The sequence below is a fragment of the Sinohyriopsis cumingii genome, chromosome 1, assembly GCF_028554795.1.
Source record: "Sinohyriopsis cumingii isolate HCF-2022 chromosome 1, ASM2855479v2, whole genome shotgun sequence".
Classification (NCBI taxonomy): domain Eukaryota; kingdom Metazoa; phylum Mollusca; class Bivalvia; order Unionida; family Unionidae; genus Sinohyriopsis; species Sinohyriopsis cumingii.
In genome coordinates this window covers 190,088,870-190,110,853 of record NC_142961.1, presented here as the reverse complement: position 1 = coordinate 190,110,853, position 21,984 = coordinate 190,088,870, and the positions used below count along the sequence as shown (strand labels likewise).

The following is a 21,984-nucleotide window of genomic DNA, read 5'->3' as shown; positions in this document are numbered from 1 at the left end:
TTTTCAGTTTCTTCAAAAGGATTTCATGATCCACCATGTCAAAAGCTTTCCTGAAATCTACAAATCCAGATCCTATTATTCTACCTTGGTCAAGTGCTTGAAGCCATTTATCAGTTGGGGAGATTAAGGCAGTCTCACAGGAATGATTCTGTCTAAAGCCTGATTGATTAGGGTGTAACAGCAAGTGTTTGGTTAAATATCACATGAATGAGTCAATTTTGACAAGTTTGTCGGTAGTTATCAGCATCATCCTTAGAACCAGATTGTGAATAGGAGTTACTTTTGCAGTTTTCCATATTTTGGGGACAGATGAGGTTGCAATACTTAAATTGATTATGAATGTTATGCTGTCTATGATAGCAGAGGCTGAAGATTTAATGAGTCGTGGACCAATCTGATCAAGTCCTGCAGCTTTCTTGGTATCATGTTCACTGAGACATTTTTTAACAAATATTTTTTACTGGTAGGATAGAGGAATATACCTCCTTATAGATTTTGCTGCTGCAGAACTTCTTCAGTTCATTAAAGTTGTTTTCTGTCACTGGTTCTTTTAACTTTGTGGTAATGTTGGTGAAAAAAATCATTGAAAACATTTGCAATGTCAGTTTCATCAGTGACTATGGTGTCATTTACCAGAAGTGAGTGAATTTTATTTGTCTGTTTTTTGTGTGTTCCTCCAGTGAGTTCACTGAAGACTTTCCAAATGGAGTTTGTGTTGTTCCTTTTGTTTTCAAGCAATGATTGATAATATATTTTTTTATAGCTTTTTTAATCATACGTGTTATTTTATTTCTCCATACTTTATATTGTGCATGGTTTCTCATAGCCTTGAATTGGTCTTGCGTTTTCATAGCATCTAGGATTTAAGTAGTAAGCCAATTAAGTTGGATTTCATTCTTTACTCAATGTACTTTCAGTGGTGCATGCTTTGAGACTACATAAATAAGTCAGTTCACACCCTCGGAACTTCATCTATGTTATCCACATATTGGATCATATTCCATGGAACTTTATATTGGTCATTGAGAAATATTTGAAGATCGGTAAGTGATCATTTTGTGTGTATTTTTCTTATTTCTCTTGCATTTAACCTTTCTTTTCAAAAAAGTAGGACAGTTGTCACTAAGACCAACATTCAATACATTAACACAAGCCACATTATCTGGTAGGTTGGTATAAATGTGATCAGTAAGAGTGCTCGATACCTCTGTTACCCTTGTGGGCTCATTTACCAGCTGAACTAGGCCTAATGATTCAATCAATTCCATGCAGTTGTTCCTTTTTGAGTATTGAGAAGGTCCTTATTTATATCAGCGAGTATATATGTTTCTTTCTCCAGTGCAAGAACATTTTCCATTTGTTTCAAAAAGTTATCATTCCAAATTGCTTTGGAGGAAGGTGGCCTATAAATGAAGCCAATTAGGAATGATTTTGCATTATTTTGAGAAATTTCCAACCAGATACTCTCAATTTCATATGACTCCAAGTCAAGTCACCTTTCTGCATTTACATCTTCCCTAACGTATACAACAAGACCTCCCCTACTGCCTCTCTGTCCCTACCTAATGGTTTATTGTAGCCTTGACAGTGAAATAGATTATCATTGTGGTTAGCATTTAATTTGGTTTCAGTGGGTCCTAAAACATGTATATTATTTTCCTTGGAAGACAACATTAGCTTAAGCTGGTCTATTTTTCTCATTATACCTTGTACATGTAAGTGACCTATGTTAAAACCTTTTGTATTTAGTTTCATATCAATTATATGTATGTCATCATGCAATGGGGTACTCACTGAGATTGTCTCCATACTACTTTGATCATTTTGACATCTTATTTCCAAGTTTAAATGTTTATATATATTAGCATCTTCAAAGTGACATACAGACCCTGAAAATCCATTAACTTCTGCATTTACAATAGTATCCATTGAATAGTCAAGATGTATGAAAATGTTATACATTACCATTCCAATGTTAACCATTATCATTCAAATGTTAACTATAACCAATCATGTTAGCCATTACCATTCAAATGTTAACTATAACCAATCATGTTAACCATTACCATTCCAATGTTAACCATTATCATTCAAATGTTAACCATTACCATTCCAATGTTAACCATTATCATTCAAATGTTAACCATTACCATTCCAATGTTAACCATTACCATTCAAATGTTAACTATAACCAATCATGTAAACCATTACCATTCCAATGTTAACCATTACCATTCAAATGTTAACTATAACCAATCATGTAAACCATTACCATTCCAATGTTAACCATTACCATTCAAATGTTAACTATAACCAATCATGTTAACCATTACCATTCCAATGTTAACCATTACCATTCAAATGTTAACCATTACCATTCAAATGTTAATCATTACCATTAAAATGTTAAACATTACTATTCCAATGTTAATCATTACCATTAAAATGTTAACCATTATCATTCCAATGTTAACCATTACCATTAAAATGTCAACCATTATCATTCCAATGTTAACCATTACCATTAAAATGTGAACCATTATCATTCCAATGTTAACCCTTACCAATCATGTTAACCATTACCATTCAAATGTTGACTAATTACATGTACCAATCATGTTAACTATTACCATTTAAATGTTATCATTACCTTTAAATGTTAACCATTACCAATCATGTTAACCATTACCATTCAAATTTTACCATTACCATTGAAATGTTAACTATTACCAATCAAATCTAAGACCGATTGTGCATTGGAAGCAGATGGCAAATATACAGATATCAAATCGATTGTAAAACATATAACCCCTTTGAAGTGTAAATGATTATTAAATGTTTATCAAATAAATTGCAATGAAAACAAATTCTAATACACATTTATCATCCTGATTACATTGCAAGTATTTTCATTTAATTCTTTGTCAAGACTGCCTCCAAAATGTAAAAAAAAATAAAAAAATGCTGGATTTGCATCATTCTGAACAAAATGCATTTGGTACAAAAAACTTTTGAATAAAACTAAATTTGAAATTCCAGTAATGTGTTCTGAGTTCTTTTGGAATTACTTCAAGAAATATTGATATTTGTAAGCTACAGGACTTTACACAATAGGTCCAAAACTTCTTAGAGCAGCTTCATCTACTGTAATTGCAGTTTGCAAACAAGTCGATTTCCTCAATCTTGGAAAACTGCTGAAGTAACACGACTAATATATAACAAAAATATTGATCAAAAAATAATGTAAACATCTCCAGCCCAATACCGATCATTTCATCTTCTTCCAAAATACTAGAAATGCATGTATACAATTTTTGAAAGCACTAACTCAGCAATTACAATATACTTCATATAAAAAATTGACAACTATTATAACCTACTAGTACTTCATGAAAATCAATTGAACTTTCAAAAAGATCATTCTTGCAAAACTGCAATTACCTCAGTTAGTTAGCAGGTACTGTAATGATTGATTTCTAAATGCTTTCAACCAAATAGACCATGAAATTCTTCTTGAAAAGTTAAAAATCCATCAATGTAGTTTTGATGCTCTTAAGTGCTTCACATCCCATTGGGCAATGAATCTAAACAGTAATATTAACTGGATATTTATTTGAAAACAAAATCATAAGTTGTGTATTACCACAAGGTTCTATCTTAGGGCCTTTGATATTTGTTCTGTCCATAAATGACCTACCCCTGAAAACAGGACATGCAGTATTCTCAACTGACATTTATGCTGATGACACTACATTGTCTGATGACACAAAGTAATCAAGCTTCAAATTACTCAAAAAAGATTTTAGACATGATGCCAGGAAAATGGTTTCATCATCAATATGGACCAAAGAAAAGTTCTGCTGATGTCTACATGGCAGAAGAATAAGTCTCACTGATGTCTACATGGCAGAAGAATAAGTCTCACTGATGTCTACATGGCAGGAGAATAAGTCTCACTGCTGTCTAAATGGCAGAAGAATAAGTCTCACTGATGTCTACATGGCAAAAGAATAAGTCTCACTGATAACTACATGGCAGGAGAATAAGTCTCACTGCTGTCTAAATGGCAAAAGAATAAGTCTCACTGATGTCTACATGGCAGAAGAATAAGTCTCACTAATAACTACATGGCAGAAAAGAGAAAGATTGCCGATTGATAGAATGCAGGTTCTATATAACACTGATCTGAAAAATTACTTGTTTTTATAAAATTCTTCAAAACTTTTTGCTGAAAAGAAAATAAACAATCATTTTTGACTCCATTACAGCGGAGTTAAATTCAATGCATCTTGACTTCTTTTATATAATTTGGTGAAATATATCTGCTATAAATATGAGAATAATTTCCAGACTCCAGGAAAGGGCACAACAAACAATTCTTGATTACAATAGCAGAAGGACAATGATCATAGTGCAATAATTCCAGTAATCATGTTACCAATGAATGAAAAAATATTCTTGAGGAATATCAAAATGATGCACAAGATGTCTATGAAATCTGCCCCCAATTTCCTGGCAGAGAGAATCAACTGATATCCCCAATCAAATATCATTAACAGATAAGTTTCAAAGTATCCAAGTCAAGCAGGAACCAATTAAAAACTACCTTTTTTATTTTCAGGTACTCTTGTTTGAAATGATACCAAAATCATCTCCAAGTTTCTCTTCCTTCAACAATTAAATTGTAAATAATGCAGGGGCCTGGCAAGTCTATTTTATGCCATACAATCTAAATCTCACTCCAAGTGTACTATCATTGTTTCAGGTTTATTACCTTGAATAGATGTCGACGTATTAACAGTGAACAACATTTTGATAGATCTTGGTGAGAACTTGAATTTGTATTCTGTACCTCAGTACGAGTCCTTTCTTACACAGGACACAAAGAAATTGAAAATACAATAATACATTAAAAAACAGGATCTACATGTTCCTAAAGGGAAAAGCCCAATACCTTTACAACACAAACATATTCCAGGATCTTGACAATAGTAAATGATGATGCAAATTAACAGGGTATAATGTGAACATGAAAATTGAGGTACACTTTTTCTTGCTCATTACACATTTAAATTCAAAATTTAAATTAAATACCTTACTCACACAAGTCAATAAACCGTAAGATAAAAATCATAATAAAAAAACATAATCTTCTACTAAATCCACGGAAATCGAATAAACTACGTCATTATGGAAAGACAGCTGAAATGTGACCTTTTTGTCCCGAATCAAAGATCACAGTTATACAAGAGAATTAACCGGTCATCATTCAAGTACACACAAGAACTTTAATATTACAGAAACAAACTGAAGGACGACGTGCACTTGAGATTAGTGTCTGATGTGCATAATAGTGAGGGAGGCTTTCTTCCTGACAAATCCGAGGATGAAGTAAACTTGTGATTAGTGTCAAATGTGCTATTGTGAGTGGGGATATCTTTGCACAAATCATTACTCAAATGCAATCACTATTTTTGCCTCTTTTGAGCAAAGAAACAAAACATTATTGGTACATGCATACCCCATACCCTACACCCTGAACTTGGTCATTTTGTCTTCCTTTGATACAAGAAAGTTTGGACTGTGAAACTAAAATATACATTGTGGGAAATTTCAGTATATAAGTATACTGAATATAACCTTGATTTCGTTTATACATGACATTTCTCCCACCATAAGTGATATCAGTAATGACATTTCTCCCGCCACAAGTGATATCAGTAATGACATTTCTCCTGCCACAAGTGATATCAGCAATGACATTTCTCCCACCACAAGTGATATCAGTAATGACATTTCTCCCACCACAAGTGATATCAGTAATGACTTTTCTCCCACCACAAGTGATATCAGTATTATTTACTGCAGACTACATACAGACTATATGTATCTTAATTTGCTTTATTAAAGTAAGGTAGTTTCTTGCAAACTCACTTGCAAAAAATGTTTTGTACAGTAAAATGTTTGTATTTCAAGTTCAGACAGATGTTCCAGAAACTTTCTGTATAATGTTTAAAACTTAATATCTGAAAAATAAAGACCCTGTCTGAACACTTGAGAAGTTTATTGAACAGTTTCAACTGCACCAGAAACATGTCTTTCAGCACTTAATTATCACAAAATGGTCTGATGCTTTTATGGAGAATAGAAAAGGGCCACTGGGTCCAACCTAGAACCATTTATGAACTCAGCAGTTACTTTTGTTTGCTTCAAAATTTTGTGGACAAACACCAGAATGGATATTCTTATTAATGATGCAAGCTTAAGATATATCATAAGTAACTGAAATTTTAGGGCTACTGGACTATGCCACAAACCCTTTGGATTGTGTTTTTGTGACATCTAGCATCACAAACCCTGTGGATTGCGTTTTTGTAACATCTAGCATCACAAACCCTGTGGATTGTGTTTTTGTAACATCTAGCATCACAAACCCCAGTGGATTGTGTTTTTGTAACATCTAGCATCACAAACCCTGTGGATTGCGTTTTTGTAACATCTAGCATCACAAACCCTGTGGATTGTGTTTTTGTAACATCTAGCATCACAAACCCCAGTGGATTGTGTTTTTGTAACATCTAGTATCACAAACCCCAGTGGATTGCGTTTTTGTAACATCTAGCATCACAAACCCTGTGGATTGTGTTTTTGTAACATCTAGCATCACAAACCCCAGTGGATTGTGTTTTTGTAACATCTAGTATCACAAACCCCAGTGGATTGTGTTTTTGTAACATCTAGCATCACACACCCTGTGGATTGTGTTTTTGTAACATCTAGCATCACACACTCTGTGGATTGTGTTTTTTTAACATCTAACATCACACACCCTGTGGATTGTGTTTTTGTAACATCTAGCATCACACACCCTGTGGATTGTGTTTTTGTAACATCTAGCATCACACACTCTGTGGATTGTGTTTTTTTAACATCTAACATCACACACCCTGTGGATTGTGTTTTTGTAACATCTAGCATCACACACCCTGTGGATTGTGTTTTTGTAACATCTAGCATCACACACTCTGTGGATTGTGTTTTTTTAACATCTAACATCACACACCCTGTGGATTGTGTTTTTGTAACATCTAGCATCACACACCCTGTGGATTGTGTTTTTTTAACATCTAGCATCACACACCCTGTGGATTGTGTTTTTTAACATCTAGCATCACACACCCTGTGGATTGTGTTTTTTAACATCTAGCATCACACACCCTGTGGATTATGTTTTTTTAACATCTAACATCACACACTCTGTGGATTGTGTTTTTTTAACATCTAGCATCACACACCCTGTGGATTGTGTTTTTGTAACATCTAGCATTACACACCCTGTGGATTGTGTTTTTGTAACATCTAGCATCACACACCCTGTGGATTGTGTTTTTGTAACATCTAGCATCACACACCCTGTGGATTGTGTTTTTGTAACATCTAGCATCACACACTCTGTGGATTGTGTTTTTTTAACATCTAACATCACACACCCTGTGGATTGTGTTTTTGTAACATCTAGCATCACACACCCTGTGGATTGTGTTTTTTTAACATCTAGCATCACACACCCTGTGGATTGTGTTTTTTAACATCTAGCATCACACACCCTGTGGATTGTGTTTTTTAACATCTAGCATCACACACCCTGTGGATTATGTTTTTTTAACATCTAACATCACACACTCTGTGGATTGTGTTTTTTTAACATCTAGCATCACACACCCTGTGGATTGTGTTTTTGTAACATCTAGCATCACACACCCTGTGGATTGTGTTTTTGTAACATCTAGCATCACAAATAGAGATGCCAACATCTGAAAATATAAAATCTGATGATGGCTGACAGTCAAGGGGAGGGTGGGGGCCAAAAAAATGGTGCAATGTGGTGTATTTGTTTGTATTTGGGGATTAAATGCACATTTTAAACATTTTATTTTTACTTAACCTCAAACACATTTGTTTAGGAGCTTAACTTTATAAAAATATAAAATAAAATTATCTCTCAAAACACAAGGAAATTTCTGCTGTTATTATTTTAAAACACATCAATGAAGAATAAACTCAATGTCTTCTATTGTGTAAAAATTGTGTTCAGTGACATGAATCTAACAACCATCTGGGATTTAGAATCTTTCAGAGTTGTACAAAATGTCCATTAATTAATTAGATTTAAGTTCCATATGTATCATAAACTGACATACATAAAACATCTACATGACATTTAAGTCCCCCCCCACCAAAAAAAAGGCATGTCAGCATCACAAGAAATAAATTTTGGTATCAAAATAAACCAGAAACATGTACAGTTACAAACCAAATTAAAAATTTGATCTTTACTTCTTTACTTGTTTCACTTGCAATTCTGTATGGCTGATGAGAACATGACATCGCATTCTTAAATTCCATTTTTTATGGTTTGATCTTAGCCTTTCTTGCAATACTTTTCATTATATCATGGCTTTTGTGTCTCCTATGAACCAATTAAGCAGTGTATTTACTTGAGGTATTAAATGACACAGCTTTACATACATCTTCTGATATTGGGTTTCTTTATTTGAAACCCTGGCAAAAGAGAAGCAAGAAACCAAGAAATTGAAACATCTTCTCTCAAGTTTTTTTTTATCTGAATACATTACAATGCAATTTGGGGGACTGAACAGAGCTAAGACTTAAAGATACTGGACTCTGCAACTAATATTACTTGTCAATCAAATGAGCTTTCATTGTTATCATACAGACTCAAAATTACTAAGGTGGTTGCACTTGTAGCTGACATATTCTGAAACAAGGGTCACATGGTTTGTGCTTGATGACTGCAATCAATTCATCATCACTAACATAAAAATTATCAGGAAATGATATCCCTAGTGAGCTGTAGTCTCCAGTTATCACACAACTTGGAAACATTCCAAATCCATGAGTCATGTCAATGAATCAGTAAAGAATTTCTGAAACAAAACCAGGAATTTTTCAAAATGTTTCTATATTCTGTAACTCATATCCAAGCAGACAAGTATTCCATCCATTTTTTCTTACATCATTTATGTCATACAGCTAACAAGATAACTTCATCTCCAAAATTTTATATTGAAAGTACTTAACTTTTACTAATGATACTACTAAGATATCTGTTTTCTTACCTTGTTTTCAGGTACATTTCAAATATTCAATCTTCAAAAATCGACAAGATTCCTTCGATGGAACCAATGCTGTACTGGCCAAAAAGAACTTCTGGAATTCAAACAAGACCGTTTCTTCTTTTCAACTGAGAGAGTTCAAACAATCTCTGATATTCTTAAGCAATAGCAACATTTTCAAGATGGTAACTGTGGTGGCCATATTGGATGTATGATTGGCACCATTTTCATTCGGAGGGCAATATAAGGGATCATGTGAAGTCTTTTGCAGGTTGCCCTAAGCTTAAAATGACCATCCATTCTGGACGAGTAGCCATAACATGATTTGCAAGATTGATGGTAGACTGGCACCATTTTTATCCATGACCAACAAGATAGCATAAGAAGTTTTATGTGGAAAACCCAGTGTCAATTATAATGGCAATCCATTCAAGAGGAGTAGAGAAAAAAAAGGTTTTTAGTAGCCATATTGTAAGTCATTTATCATTCTTTTCATTGAGGAACATAAAAACACCAAAAGAATTCTGGTGAAAAAAATATATTGATAACAATTAACATTGAGTGGGAGTAGCAATATCAAAATTGTCAAGATGGCTGCAATGGTGGACATAGATGATGTCAGATTATCACCACTTTCACTGACATAAAATGTCTTCTGGGTAAAAAGCCAATGTTCATTTGACTATGTTTAGAAACAGCAGTGACAACAAGATTGTCAAGATGGCTGCCAAAGCAGTATGTCTTACTGGTTGTCAGATCAAAACTATTTTCATTCAATACCAACTAGACATCAAAAGAAGTATTTTAAAGAAAATGCTATGCTGATATGTTTATTTGTAGCAATAAGATTCTCAAGATGGTCACTGGAATGGCCTTAATGACAGTCTGAAGTCATGGACCATTTTAGATCCAGCTAGTCACTGGAATGGCCTTAATGGCAGTCTGAAGTGGGACCATTTTAGATCTAGCTAGTCACTGGAATGGCCTTAATGGCAGTCTGAAGTGGGACCATTTTAGAACAAGCTAATGTGCATGCTAACTTTCAATGCAATCTTTCATGGCAGTCTGAAGTGGGACCATTTTAAAACAAGCTAGTCAATACCAACTAGACATCAAAAGAAGTATTTTAAAGAAATTGCTATGCTGATATGTTTATTTGTAGCAATAAGATTCTCAAGATGGTCACTGGAATGGCCTTAATGACAGTCTGAAGTCATGGACCATTTTAGATCCAGCTAGTCACTGGAATGGCCTTAATGGCAGTCTGAAGTGGGACCATTTTAGAACAAGCTAGTCACTGGAATGGCCTTATTGGCAGTCTGAAGTGGGACCATTTTAGAACAAGCTAGTCACTGGAATGGCCTTAATGGCAGTCTGAAGTGGGACCATTTTAGATCCAGCTAGTCACTGGAATGGCCTTAATGGCAGTCTGAAGTGGGACCATTTTAGATCCAGCTAGTCACTGGAATGGACTTAATGGCAGTCTGAAGTGGGACCATTTTAGATCCAGCTAGTCACTGGAATGGCCTTGATGGCAGTCTGAAGTGGGACCATTTTAGATCCAGCTAGTCACTGGAATGGCCTTAATGGCAGTCTGAAGTGGGACCATTTTAAATCCAGCTAGTCACTGGAATGGCCTTAATGGCAGTCTGAAGTGGGACCATTTTAGAACAAGCTAATGTGCATGCTAACTTTCAATGCAATCTTTCATGTAATCATATTCAAAGTACATGTATTTAGTCATTACACTACAATGTGCCAAGAATGACTGTCCCACCCCAAGTCAAGTCATTTAAACATGGCTGCCAAGTTACCTGGCATAGCAGAAAATGACAAAATTTATATAATTACTTGAGACAGATTGTCTGTTTGGTTGGGGTTATTTTACTGTTATCATCATCTGTTCCAGCACCATATTGACAGATATTTTTTATATGTTATGTCAACTACCACACACATCCACAGAAGCAGTGTCAACCCTAGACAGTAAATCAATCAACTTGAAACTCCTATTCATCTGTTTAATTCTCTTTCTGAAAACCACTGACTGTAAACTCATCAACTAAACAGTAAAAGTTGGTCTCTTATCATCTCAGACAACCACAGACAGTCAACTCTTCAACAAAGAATACTATTTGTCTCTTCATCTCACTTGGACAACCACAGACAGTCAACTCCTCAACAAAGAGTACTATTTGTCTCTCCATCTCACTTGGATAACTAAGGACAGTCAACTCCTCAACAAAAAGTAATATTTGTCTCTTCATCTCATTCAGTCAACCAGACAGTGAACTCCTCAACAAAGACTACTATGTGTCTCTTCATCTCACTTGGATAACCACAGACAGTTAGCTTCTCAACAAAAAGTACTATTTGTCTCTTCATCTCATTCAGTCAACCAGAGACAGTCAACTCCTCAACAAAGACTACTATATGTCTCTTCATTTCACTTGGACATCAACTCCTCAGGTAAAGATACTCATTTGCCTCTTTTCATCTCATTCATAAGTTGTGTCTCACAAATGTAAAGTGTTTTCTCTAGGACAGCTGACCACCCACTCACCCCATCAATGTGAGTAAGTGAAAGTCATGCAGTTTTTTTTATTTTTGAGCATAAACAAAGTCAGTAATATTCATCATCATCAGCAAAACTCAATCTGATCATGAAAACGTTTGACTTCAGGTCATCAACAACCATAACTGAGTGCTTACTGGGTGACTTGCTGCATATGAGCAATGAGATACGTACCTTCAATGATTATCTATTATTGAAGTATTTTACCATCTGCACTTAGTAAGTTTGTACAGTGATGAATATGATGTTTTTTATTCTGTGGCAGCATCTCAGCTGTCATGTGCCACTCTAATGTATAGGACATTCAGTTCTTCTCATAACACATGACTGCAGCTGTTGTGCAGATAATGAAGATAAAAAATGTAAAATCTCTTCTCTTACCTGCATTTATATTATCCGCATTTCTATTCTCTTACCTGTATTTCTATTCTCTTACCTGCATTTCTATTTCATAGGACACAGTGTAAATGTCCTAACTAATTATTGCTGCCACTGTGCCCATAATGAAGATAACACCTCTAATGCAAATGCTGTTACAGCTATTGGATCACTAATTATTTTACAGCCTGGTTACACCAGTCTACTACTTTATTTACTGTATATTTTGGGACATGGTATTTCTTAGGACACCATAAATTAATTTTTAAAGTAACTTTTTGTGCACTGTATGTTCTGAGAGACATCATTTTTTCAACTGATAAGTTGTGGGACACCTTTCAAATTACTGGAAAATTACATGTTAGAAAATGTATTCAAATTTAAATTTTATTTTAAAAACTATTAAACTGTGAACTTGAGATAAAATTCTTTAATCCAATGCAGTATCACCTCATCAACATGACCATTCTACTGCACAATATCCCTTCAGTGCATATTTTTTAGCTCCCTCATGCCATGAAATATTATCATTGAAGACAACTTAAAACAATGAGTGTACTGCCCACTAAAAGTTGTGTGTTTATTCACCACCCAGGCTTCTAACTATCTGCCATCTGTAATCATAACTGATACAAATGGGCATTGAAGTCTGCAGGGTAAATAGCATACACAGCAATAACTTTAATAATACTTTCTGTAGCTGATGCTAGTGATCTGATTGTCATTTTCTCTCACAGTAAATATATTTTCAAATAATGATTTTGTTTGTGAGATAGTCATATAGCCAACCTGGATATAATACAATCATGGTTATTTTGCACCTTACACAGTGTCATGTGTGAATGGCAGGTGCCTTCAAGCAATCAGATGATATATATCTCTCTCTGTCTGTCTTTGTCTCTGTCTCTCTCTTTCTCATTTGCAATTTAGTTAGATCCAGCTTTCTGTCTGAAAACATATTGAAGCCTTTGAGTACAAACAAACACAATTTGTTTTCTCTATATTCACATCAATGAACAATGTGTTGTGTGTTATCGGACATAAGTGATAAACACATTACAGTATGGATGCATATACTATATATATGAAGATCGGGATATATTTTTCTTTAAAATATTGATCATGATGGAAAGAATAACTGATAACAAAACAAGGTAGTTTCTTTCTTTTTGTTATCAAATAAGTGTTTTGTTTAACTTTTCTTGCAGTGGGGTGGGGGGCAGAAATTCAACACAAATTTATTTAATTTCTTAAGTTCTGGGTCATATGACCTAGGTGAAAAAATGTTTCACCATACATTCTGGCACCAGAAAAAAAATCATGTATTTTATTATGTCCCAATATATATGGCAAATATTGTGAGATGCACTCATTAGCTAACAAATGGGTTGAGTTTTTATTAATTATTAATTTGAGAAACTTCAATCTATGTATTATAGTTGATAACAAAATATTTACTTTATTTTGATATCCTGTATATAATTTCCTACTGACAAAATATCATATGGACTCTTGGTGCAAGGCAGTGTTATTAGGTGCAGATCAGGAAGCCACCCTCTATACTAGCAAGAGATTCATAAAGGCACAGTGGAGCACCTGTTTATCAAGGCTTAACATCTTTGTTAAAACTCTAATGAATGGAATCATGTTTAGTTTGTATGCCAAGCTAATGGAGAACTCATTTTTCTTTGTTTTAATATATTAACATAAAGTTCTATGGGAAATGAATTAGTGGTCCGAACCCTACATACAGTTTTAAAGCATGCAATGCAGTGCCATGATTATAAAACATGATGCTGCTGATCTTCCAATAACAAAGATAAACGAAAAGTGTTATTAGTATCAAATTAAGTTATTTATCACAATTTATCAAATTATGCAAATAAGGGATCTATTTTTAGATAATACTCTCATACAAACTCAGTCCATCTTAAAATGTAAAATATCAATATCAATAAAAAGGTGCAAAATGACACCCCTCCAATGGGTGAATCTCCTGAAGAAAGCACTGTATGTGTACATTCACACCTGTATTAAACAGTCATATAATTGCTACAACAGCAAAACATTTTCACTCTTCTGGAGTCACGAGTCCTAAATTAAAGAAGCAAGTAATTTTCCACCTCTAAAAAGTAGCTGTTTGACTGGTTTGACAGAAGATATTATGAATTAGACTGTTTGACTGGTCTTACAAGCAGTTATTATGAATTTGTTTGACTGGTCTGACAGAAGTAGTTATTATGAATTACACTGTTTGACTGGTTTGACAGAAGAAGATATTATGAATTAGACTGTTTGACTGGTCTGACAGAAGTTACAAGTTATTAAGAATTAGACTGTTTGACTGGTCTGACAGAAGTTACAAGTTATTATGAATTAGACTGACTGGTTTGACAGAAGATATTATGAATTAGACCATTTGACTGGTCTGACAGAAGTAGTTATTAAGAATTAGACTATTTGACTGGTCTGACATAAGTATTTATATGATCGTGTGCATGTATATAAACACTTCAACATATATCCAATGATATAATTATACAAGTTTGTATGAACATTACAATCATTTCTATGGACATGTGAATATATATATAAATTGGTTAATGTAACAGGAGATCAGAAAAATATCCATGCTTTATTCCATCGAGTGCTTATATTGTAAAGAAATTATGTATTCGGCTGAATTAAGAGCATCCATAAAGATAATGCATAAATGCTCAAAGAAATAAAGCATGAATATTTTTCTGAGATCTTTTATTACATTAACTAATTTTCTTATGCATTATCTAAAACATGGACAGATTTATTTTTTCATATATATATATATATATATATATATATATATATATATATATATATATATATATATATATATATATATATATATATATATATATATAATACAAATTTGTATCAATATATATCAATATATAATTTGACCAAAGAAATCCTTATTCAAATATATTTTGAAAACATTAGCCAAAGTGGGCCTGGCATTGCTCTCTGGCTGACCTCACCTCTGCATAATACACAAAAGCCAAATTAAGGAGTATATGACCAAGAATTCTGGGTCATTATACTGCACTTCAAAGTTATGTATTCCAATGTTGTTGGTAACACATCTTATGAAAATAACTCATTCAAACTTTTCAATTTTGTAAAATCTATATGTATATTTTATGGACCATCAGAATCAATTGTTCACTGCAAAGAGGCCATCATGTTGGGATTCCTCCTGTAAAAAAATTGTCAAATTTCATTGAGCAACTTTCCCAAATAAAGTTGATTTGCTTCTTAATTTATTTTTTGTAATGGCAGTCATATAAAACAGATTGGCAACTTTTGTATGAACTTTAAAACCCTTTCATACCAGGATAATTATACCAGGGAACTTTCAATAAAATTTCTTATTTAGCATCTTTTGAAAAGAAGTCATTTAAAGCTTTTTCACAATTTTAGTAATGGTTTGATCTAAAGGTGATTAACTTTTCTAAGAATCTGAAATCCCTTCATGCAGATATGCTTTTTGTCAAATTTGGTCAAATTCAGCTGAATCATTTAAGTTTTTTCTATTCTTATTAACAACGACCATACTTCACAGGAAGATTTGCTGCATTTGTAAAACGGCTAAAGCAAGGATATTCTGAATCAAATTTATTCCGATTCTGTTGAGCATCTTTTGAAAAGAAGTAGATTCAATTATTGGCAATGGCTGCAATGTTTAATTTCAAAGTAGCATTGTCTGTATATCATCTTTTGTGCTGTCTTATTTTTATGACTGCATACAGGTTTTAGTAATCAAAAAAGTATTTAGATGAAGACTTTGACCTTAACCTTTGACTTTTCTCTACCCTTTTTTTTCTCTCTTAATGAGGATATGATTCCACTGGTACTTTATGGTTTTATCATTCCAGTCATATGTTCACTGCATTCCATTGATAGAAGTGTTCATTTAACCATGTACTACATCATTATTTTATGTGTGCTCTTTTGAAAGGAAGGAAATAAAGGTTGAAGGTGTACACAAATGTTACATCATTCAGTGACAGGATAAGTCACTAATTTTGTTTTAAATGAAACACGTTAAAATTTCAATAAAAAATCGAGTTTTAACAGGCAGAGATCAAAATGATGGTCAGTACTGAAGTGACAATTGATGACAGTGATGTCCTGGCTGAATTATTTGAAACTACAAACAATTTCATGTAGAATATGACAAATTTAGGTAGCTGGGAACATTATCTTTATCAAAATAAACAAGGTTTATAACTGGTTATTTGAAAATTTGATTAAAAACATGAGCTTAAACAACTGGAGATCAGCACGGAAGGCAGCACTGAAGCAACAAGAGATGTGGATGTTGAGTTTGAAGACAATTTTGTGGAGAATATTGATATTTTTAGTCAGTGGGGATAGTGATCCTGTCTAATTTGAAATGAATTTAGGGGAATATATTATAGACAATTTTGTGGAGAATATTGATATTTTTAGTCAGTGGGGATAGTGATCCTGTCTAATTTGAAATGAATTGAGGGGAATATATTATAGACAATTTTGTGGAGAATATTGATATTTTTAGTCAGTGGGGATAGTGATCCTGCCTAATTTGAAATGAATTTAGGGGAATAAATTATAGACAATTTTGTAGGGAAAATTGATACTTTTAGTCAGTGGGGATAGTGATCTTGTTTAATTTGAAATGAATTGAGGGGAATATATTATAGGCAATTTTGTGGAGAATACTGATATTTTTAGTCAGTGGGGATAGTGATCCTGCTTAATTTGAAATGAATTTAGGGGAATAAATTACAGACAATTTTGTGGGGAAAATTGATACTTTTAGTCAGTGGGGATAGTGATCTTGTTTAATTTGAAATGAATTGAGGGGAATATATTATAGGCAATTTTGTGGAGAATACTGATATTTTTAGTCAGTGGGGATAGTGATCCTGCTTAATTTGAAATGAATTTAGGGGAATAAATTACAGACAATTTTGTGGGGAAAATTGATATTTTTAGTCAGTGGGGATAGTGATCCTGTCTAATTTGAAATGAATCTAGGGGAATAAATTATAGACAATTTTGTGGGGAAAATTGATATTTTTAGTCAGTGGGGATAGTGATCCTGCCTAATTTGAAATGAACTGAGCGGATGATAACTAGTTATATCCAACTCTGATATTGACATTGAACTGGACAGCCTGAGAACTTAATGTCTCATAAAATTCACCCATATACTGAGATTGCATCATATATGTATAATATTAAGAAATGTTACTTCATTCCTGAAAATGGACCCAATACACCCAACAAAACTCACATATTTTTGGATTAGAATTTATAATAGAATGAAAATACTGAAATTAAAATTAACAGATTTGTTGACTTTCCAGTAAGGATCTGTTTGTTCTGATAAATCTCCAATTCTCATTCAAGCTAAAATTGTTTTAACCAGGCTTTGACAGTCTGGATGGATATTTATTATTTTTAAAACTCCACACATTTCATACACTTTGATATAGGAGGTAAAATTGCAGACTACACTACTACAGTGAAAGGTATTAAAAACACTGTAAAGCATGTGGGGTTTTTTTTTCCCTTAGCTTTACTTTGAAAATTTTCAATGAAAATAACATACAACTTTAAAGAAAATTGTTTCTTTTGTGAAGTGGAAAATAAGTTTGAAAAATTAGTTTCAAAACTATTCCTATAAAAACAGACTCTAACATCAATGCATACCCTCTTGCAGATACACCATGCACTAACAAATTTTCAGTTCTGATTGGAAATGGGTTTACAAAAGGTAACTGAAAATGGGTTTAAAAAAGGTAACTGAAAATGGGTTTAAAAAAGGTAACTGGGAAAGGGTTTACAAAAGGCAACCTTGTCTTCGAATGTTGGAGAGTTGAAGTTGGGTCTCTAAAGGTCAGCAGTATATTGAGACAAATTTTATTCATAACTGTCAGTTATCTAATGAACAGTAAAAAATATTGATGTAACTATTAAAGGCTATCAGCCTCTAATATCTTGTCTCAGGAACTAAAAACTAGTGCATGAATGCAATTTTTTAAAACAACAGCTGAAAAATACAAAACATCAAAAATTTGGCAAAAACATTTTGACATTTTTGGTGACCTTAAACAAAGTGGATGAAGACAATAAATTGACACATACCCTTCCTTCTACAGAGATCAATTTGAGGCCTTTAAAAATGGCAATACAATTAACCGTCATTATACCAAAATGAAACTCATAATCAAAACTCCTTGATACAATGGACACCTATATTGGGTCCAAGAGAGCACTCATATGTAACAAAATACTGTGTTATAATGAATACCTCATTAAAACAAATGATCTGCATAGACCCAAACTATTCATTATAACAAAATACTGTGTTATAATGAATACCTCATTAAAACAAATGATCTGCATAGACCCAAACTATTCATTATAACAAAATACTGTGTTATAATGAATACCTCATTAAAACAAATGATCTGCATAGACCCAAACTATTCATTATAACAAAATACTGTGTTATAATGAATACCTCATTAAAACAAATGATCTGCATAGACCCAAACTATTCATTATAACAAAATACTGTGTTATAATGAATACCTCATTAAAACAAATGATCTGCATAGACCCAAACTATTCATTATAACAAAATACTGTGTTATAATGAATACCTCAAATGATCTGCATAGACCCAAACTATTCATTATAACAAAATACTGTGTTATAATGAATACCTCAAATGATCTGCATAGACCCAAACTATTCATTATAACAAAATACTGTGTTATAATGAATACCTCAAATGATCTGCATAGACCCAAACTATTCATTATAACAAAATACTGTGTTATAATGAATACCTCAAATGATCTGCATAGACCCAAACTATTCATTATAACAAAATACAGTGTTATAATGAATATCTCAAATGATCTGCATAGACCCAAACTATTCATTATAACAAAATACTGTGTTATAATGAATACCTCAAATGATCTGCATAGACCCAAACTATTCATTATAACAAAATACTGTGTTATAATGAATACCTCAAATGATCTGCATAGACCCAAACTATTCATTATAACAAAATACAGTGTTATAATGAATATCTCAAATGATCTGCATAGACCCAAACTATTCATTATAACAAAATACTGTGTTATAATGAATACCTCAAATGATCTGCATAGACCCAAACTATTCATTATAACAAAATACAGTGTTATAATGAATATCTCAAATGATCTGCATAGACCCAAACTATTCATTATAACAAAATACTGTGTTATAATGAATACCTCAAATGATCTGCATAGACCCAAACTATTCATTATAACAAAATACTGTATTTTAGTTAAAATCTTGGCCTTATCAATCTTGGATTTATGAACACTAAGGCCTTGTAAACAATAAGGCCTTATGAAAACTAAGGCCTTGTAAACAATAAGGCCTTATGAAAACTAAGGCCTTGTGAATAACACAAATTAAAGGTCTGTAGATTTTCCTCCTACAACTTAAGGATATGGAGAAAGATAATCGTACATTTTTTCCCATTTAGAGTGTACGAGCTGTCAGAAATAACATTATTTTGATGAGATAGCTTCATATTTATTGGAAATACCAAATGTCGGACTGGTAATATACAACATTAAACTAGAAACTGCCATCAAAGAAATTTTCAAAACAAAATAAAATTAAATTTAAATCATTTTGGGCCATTATTTAATTTCACAAAATGAAGTAACGGCAATAGAAGCAAATGTATTACAAGATTAAGTACCATATATGTCATATGTACTCAAGGCAAACTTTAAACAACAAGGATCCTGATCTGTCATAGCTTGATGCACCTGCAGATCAGGATCCATATTGTTTGTTCTACTGATTACTTCTAACAAACTGCACAGATCCAGATCTGCAGTGCATTATGTGACAGCAGATATGGGTCTGTGCCGTTTGCAGTTGAACTTGGGGGAAATAAGCAAGTATATACAGTAATCACATACAAGCTGGATCCAACTGCAAATTGCAATACACAGTATGTAGTTTGTTAAGAGTAATCACTAAAACAGCATAGACCTTGATCTGCCAGTCCATTATGCAACAGCAGATCAGTGTCAATGCTGTTTGTAGTTGGACCCAACTTATAAATGTATATGTAAATATTCTATCCAGTTCAAGAATGTAATGTGTTTTATCTTTAAATAACTAAAAGTTTGAACATCCAGATAAAGAATATAAATATAGAAAAAATAAAATAAAAGGTTCTCTATACATTTTGACTTGACTCACCAGACCCATGAGTGACGCCTCCGAGGCAACATCTCAGGAACTTCAAGGGATAACATCATTTCAAAAACTTCACCAATCTTTACTGATGACTTCAGTATATTCTCAAATCTTCACTGATAACTTTATAACATTCACAAATCTCTGTTGACAATTTTTAATAAATTCTCAAATCTTCACTGATAGCCTGAATGATTTGACAAATCTTTGAAGACTATATTAATTCCAGCTATTCTATGTGACGACAAGGAATGCATTACTTCAGAATGAATGGCTTCAATCTGAAATCAGCATCATCTACTCTTTTAAAGTTTAGTGATTTTTCCAATGGCATGTCTTCTGACCTCCAAAAGATCGTTACCAAAACTTTCCCATCCTTTATCATCCATAGAATGAAAGTAGCTTCAAACCAAAGAGTTCATACTCTTCAACAGTGTTCTATACATTGCTTGCATGTGTTAATTCCTTCTTGGGTCTAACAAACACGGACTGGCATTTACTGTGCTAGTGGAGCATCTGGTGGCAAATTATTAAGAAGTTTTATGCATGGGCTGACAAAGGAAACCCAACAATGCAAACATTCTGGTGATCATAAAACACATACAGATTGTACCATATCCACCATTCCTTGTCAGTACATTACAAATATAAGAATATATCCAGATACATAGACATAATGCTACATCACCACTCCAACTGTATCACAACACTTAATCAGCAATTACAACAGATATCATGAGATTAGCTATGTTTGATAGGATCATCTCTCCAGGTGTAATACTATTGTATTCAAGACTGCAGTCTGTTTTTGCCTGAGTGATGGTCAATTTCACCTGGACACCATTGATTCAGTTGAAAGAAAATAAAAGGTCCACTCTTGTTAAACATCTTGATCCATGTGGCATTTTATTGCCAAGAACTGAATCTTATTTGCCCACTGTTGCTTGATCAATACCTGAACACTATATGTTGCTACAGGGCCCAATTTTCACACGATTACATGTTGATAATAACAATCTTTATGGTTTATGTCAAAAACAATCAATGCTAACTTCATGGTTACAATAACCTTTCTTCTAAACCAGAATTTATATATAACCCTTTGATTGCCATAATTGGAATAGTGGATTAGAGGATTAGTTCTTTTTTTGTGACTACACAACAGTAGAAAACAGTTATGCTTGTTTGTAATATATTCAGCTACTACCACTGAAATTTGTAATAAAAATGATGTGGTATATGTAAGAGATATAAATCTCTCTCCCCCCTCAAAGTCTTCTGTCTGCACAGGTTAAATGGGTCAAGTAAAACAATATACCTTAAACATTCAATTATTTATTAAAAAAAGGTTAAATCACATCAGATTCAAAACAAATTTGAAAAAGTCATTAGACTGGTACACAGCTTAGTTCCTCTTTTCAAATAAGAAAAAATATAGATCATTTAAGGTAGTCTGGAAACCACTTTATGGCTATAATTGTTTTTGATGAAAAGAAAAGAGGAGACACATCAACTTTATTCTGACCATACTAATTAATGAAAACAGGGTGCCTTAAATAAAAATGGCATAAAGGAAAA

At 33.1% G+C, this 21,984-nt stretch overlaps 1 protein-coding gene across 1 annotated transcript in view; it reads right to left on the bottom strand.

Annotated features, from left to right (window-relative positions):
- The window catches only part of LOC149808567 (3',5'-cyclic-AMP phosphodiesterase 4D-like), a 418,389-nt gene extending 397,133 nt beyond the window's left edge, over positions 1 to 21,256 (bottom strand). Inside the window, exon 1 of the mRNA XM_089979257.1 lies at positions 20,410 to 21,256. Coding sequence (XP_089835383.1) covers positions 20,410 to 20,468 — 59 coding nt within the window. The 5' untranslated portion in view covers positions 20,469 to 21,256. The remainder of the gene's footprint in view (positions 1 to 20,409) is intronic.
- Positions 21,257 to 21,984: the final 728 nt, after the last annotated feature.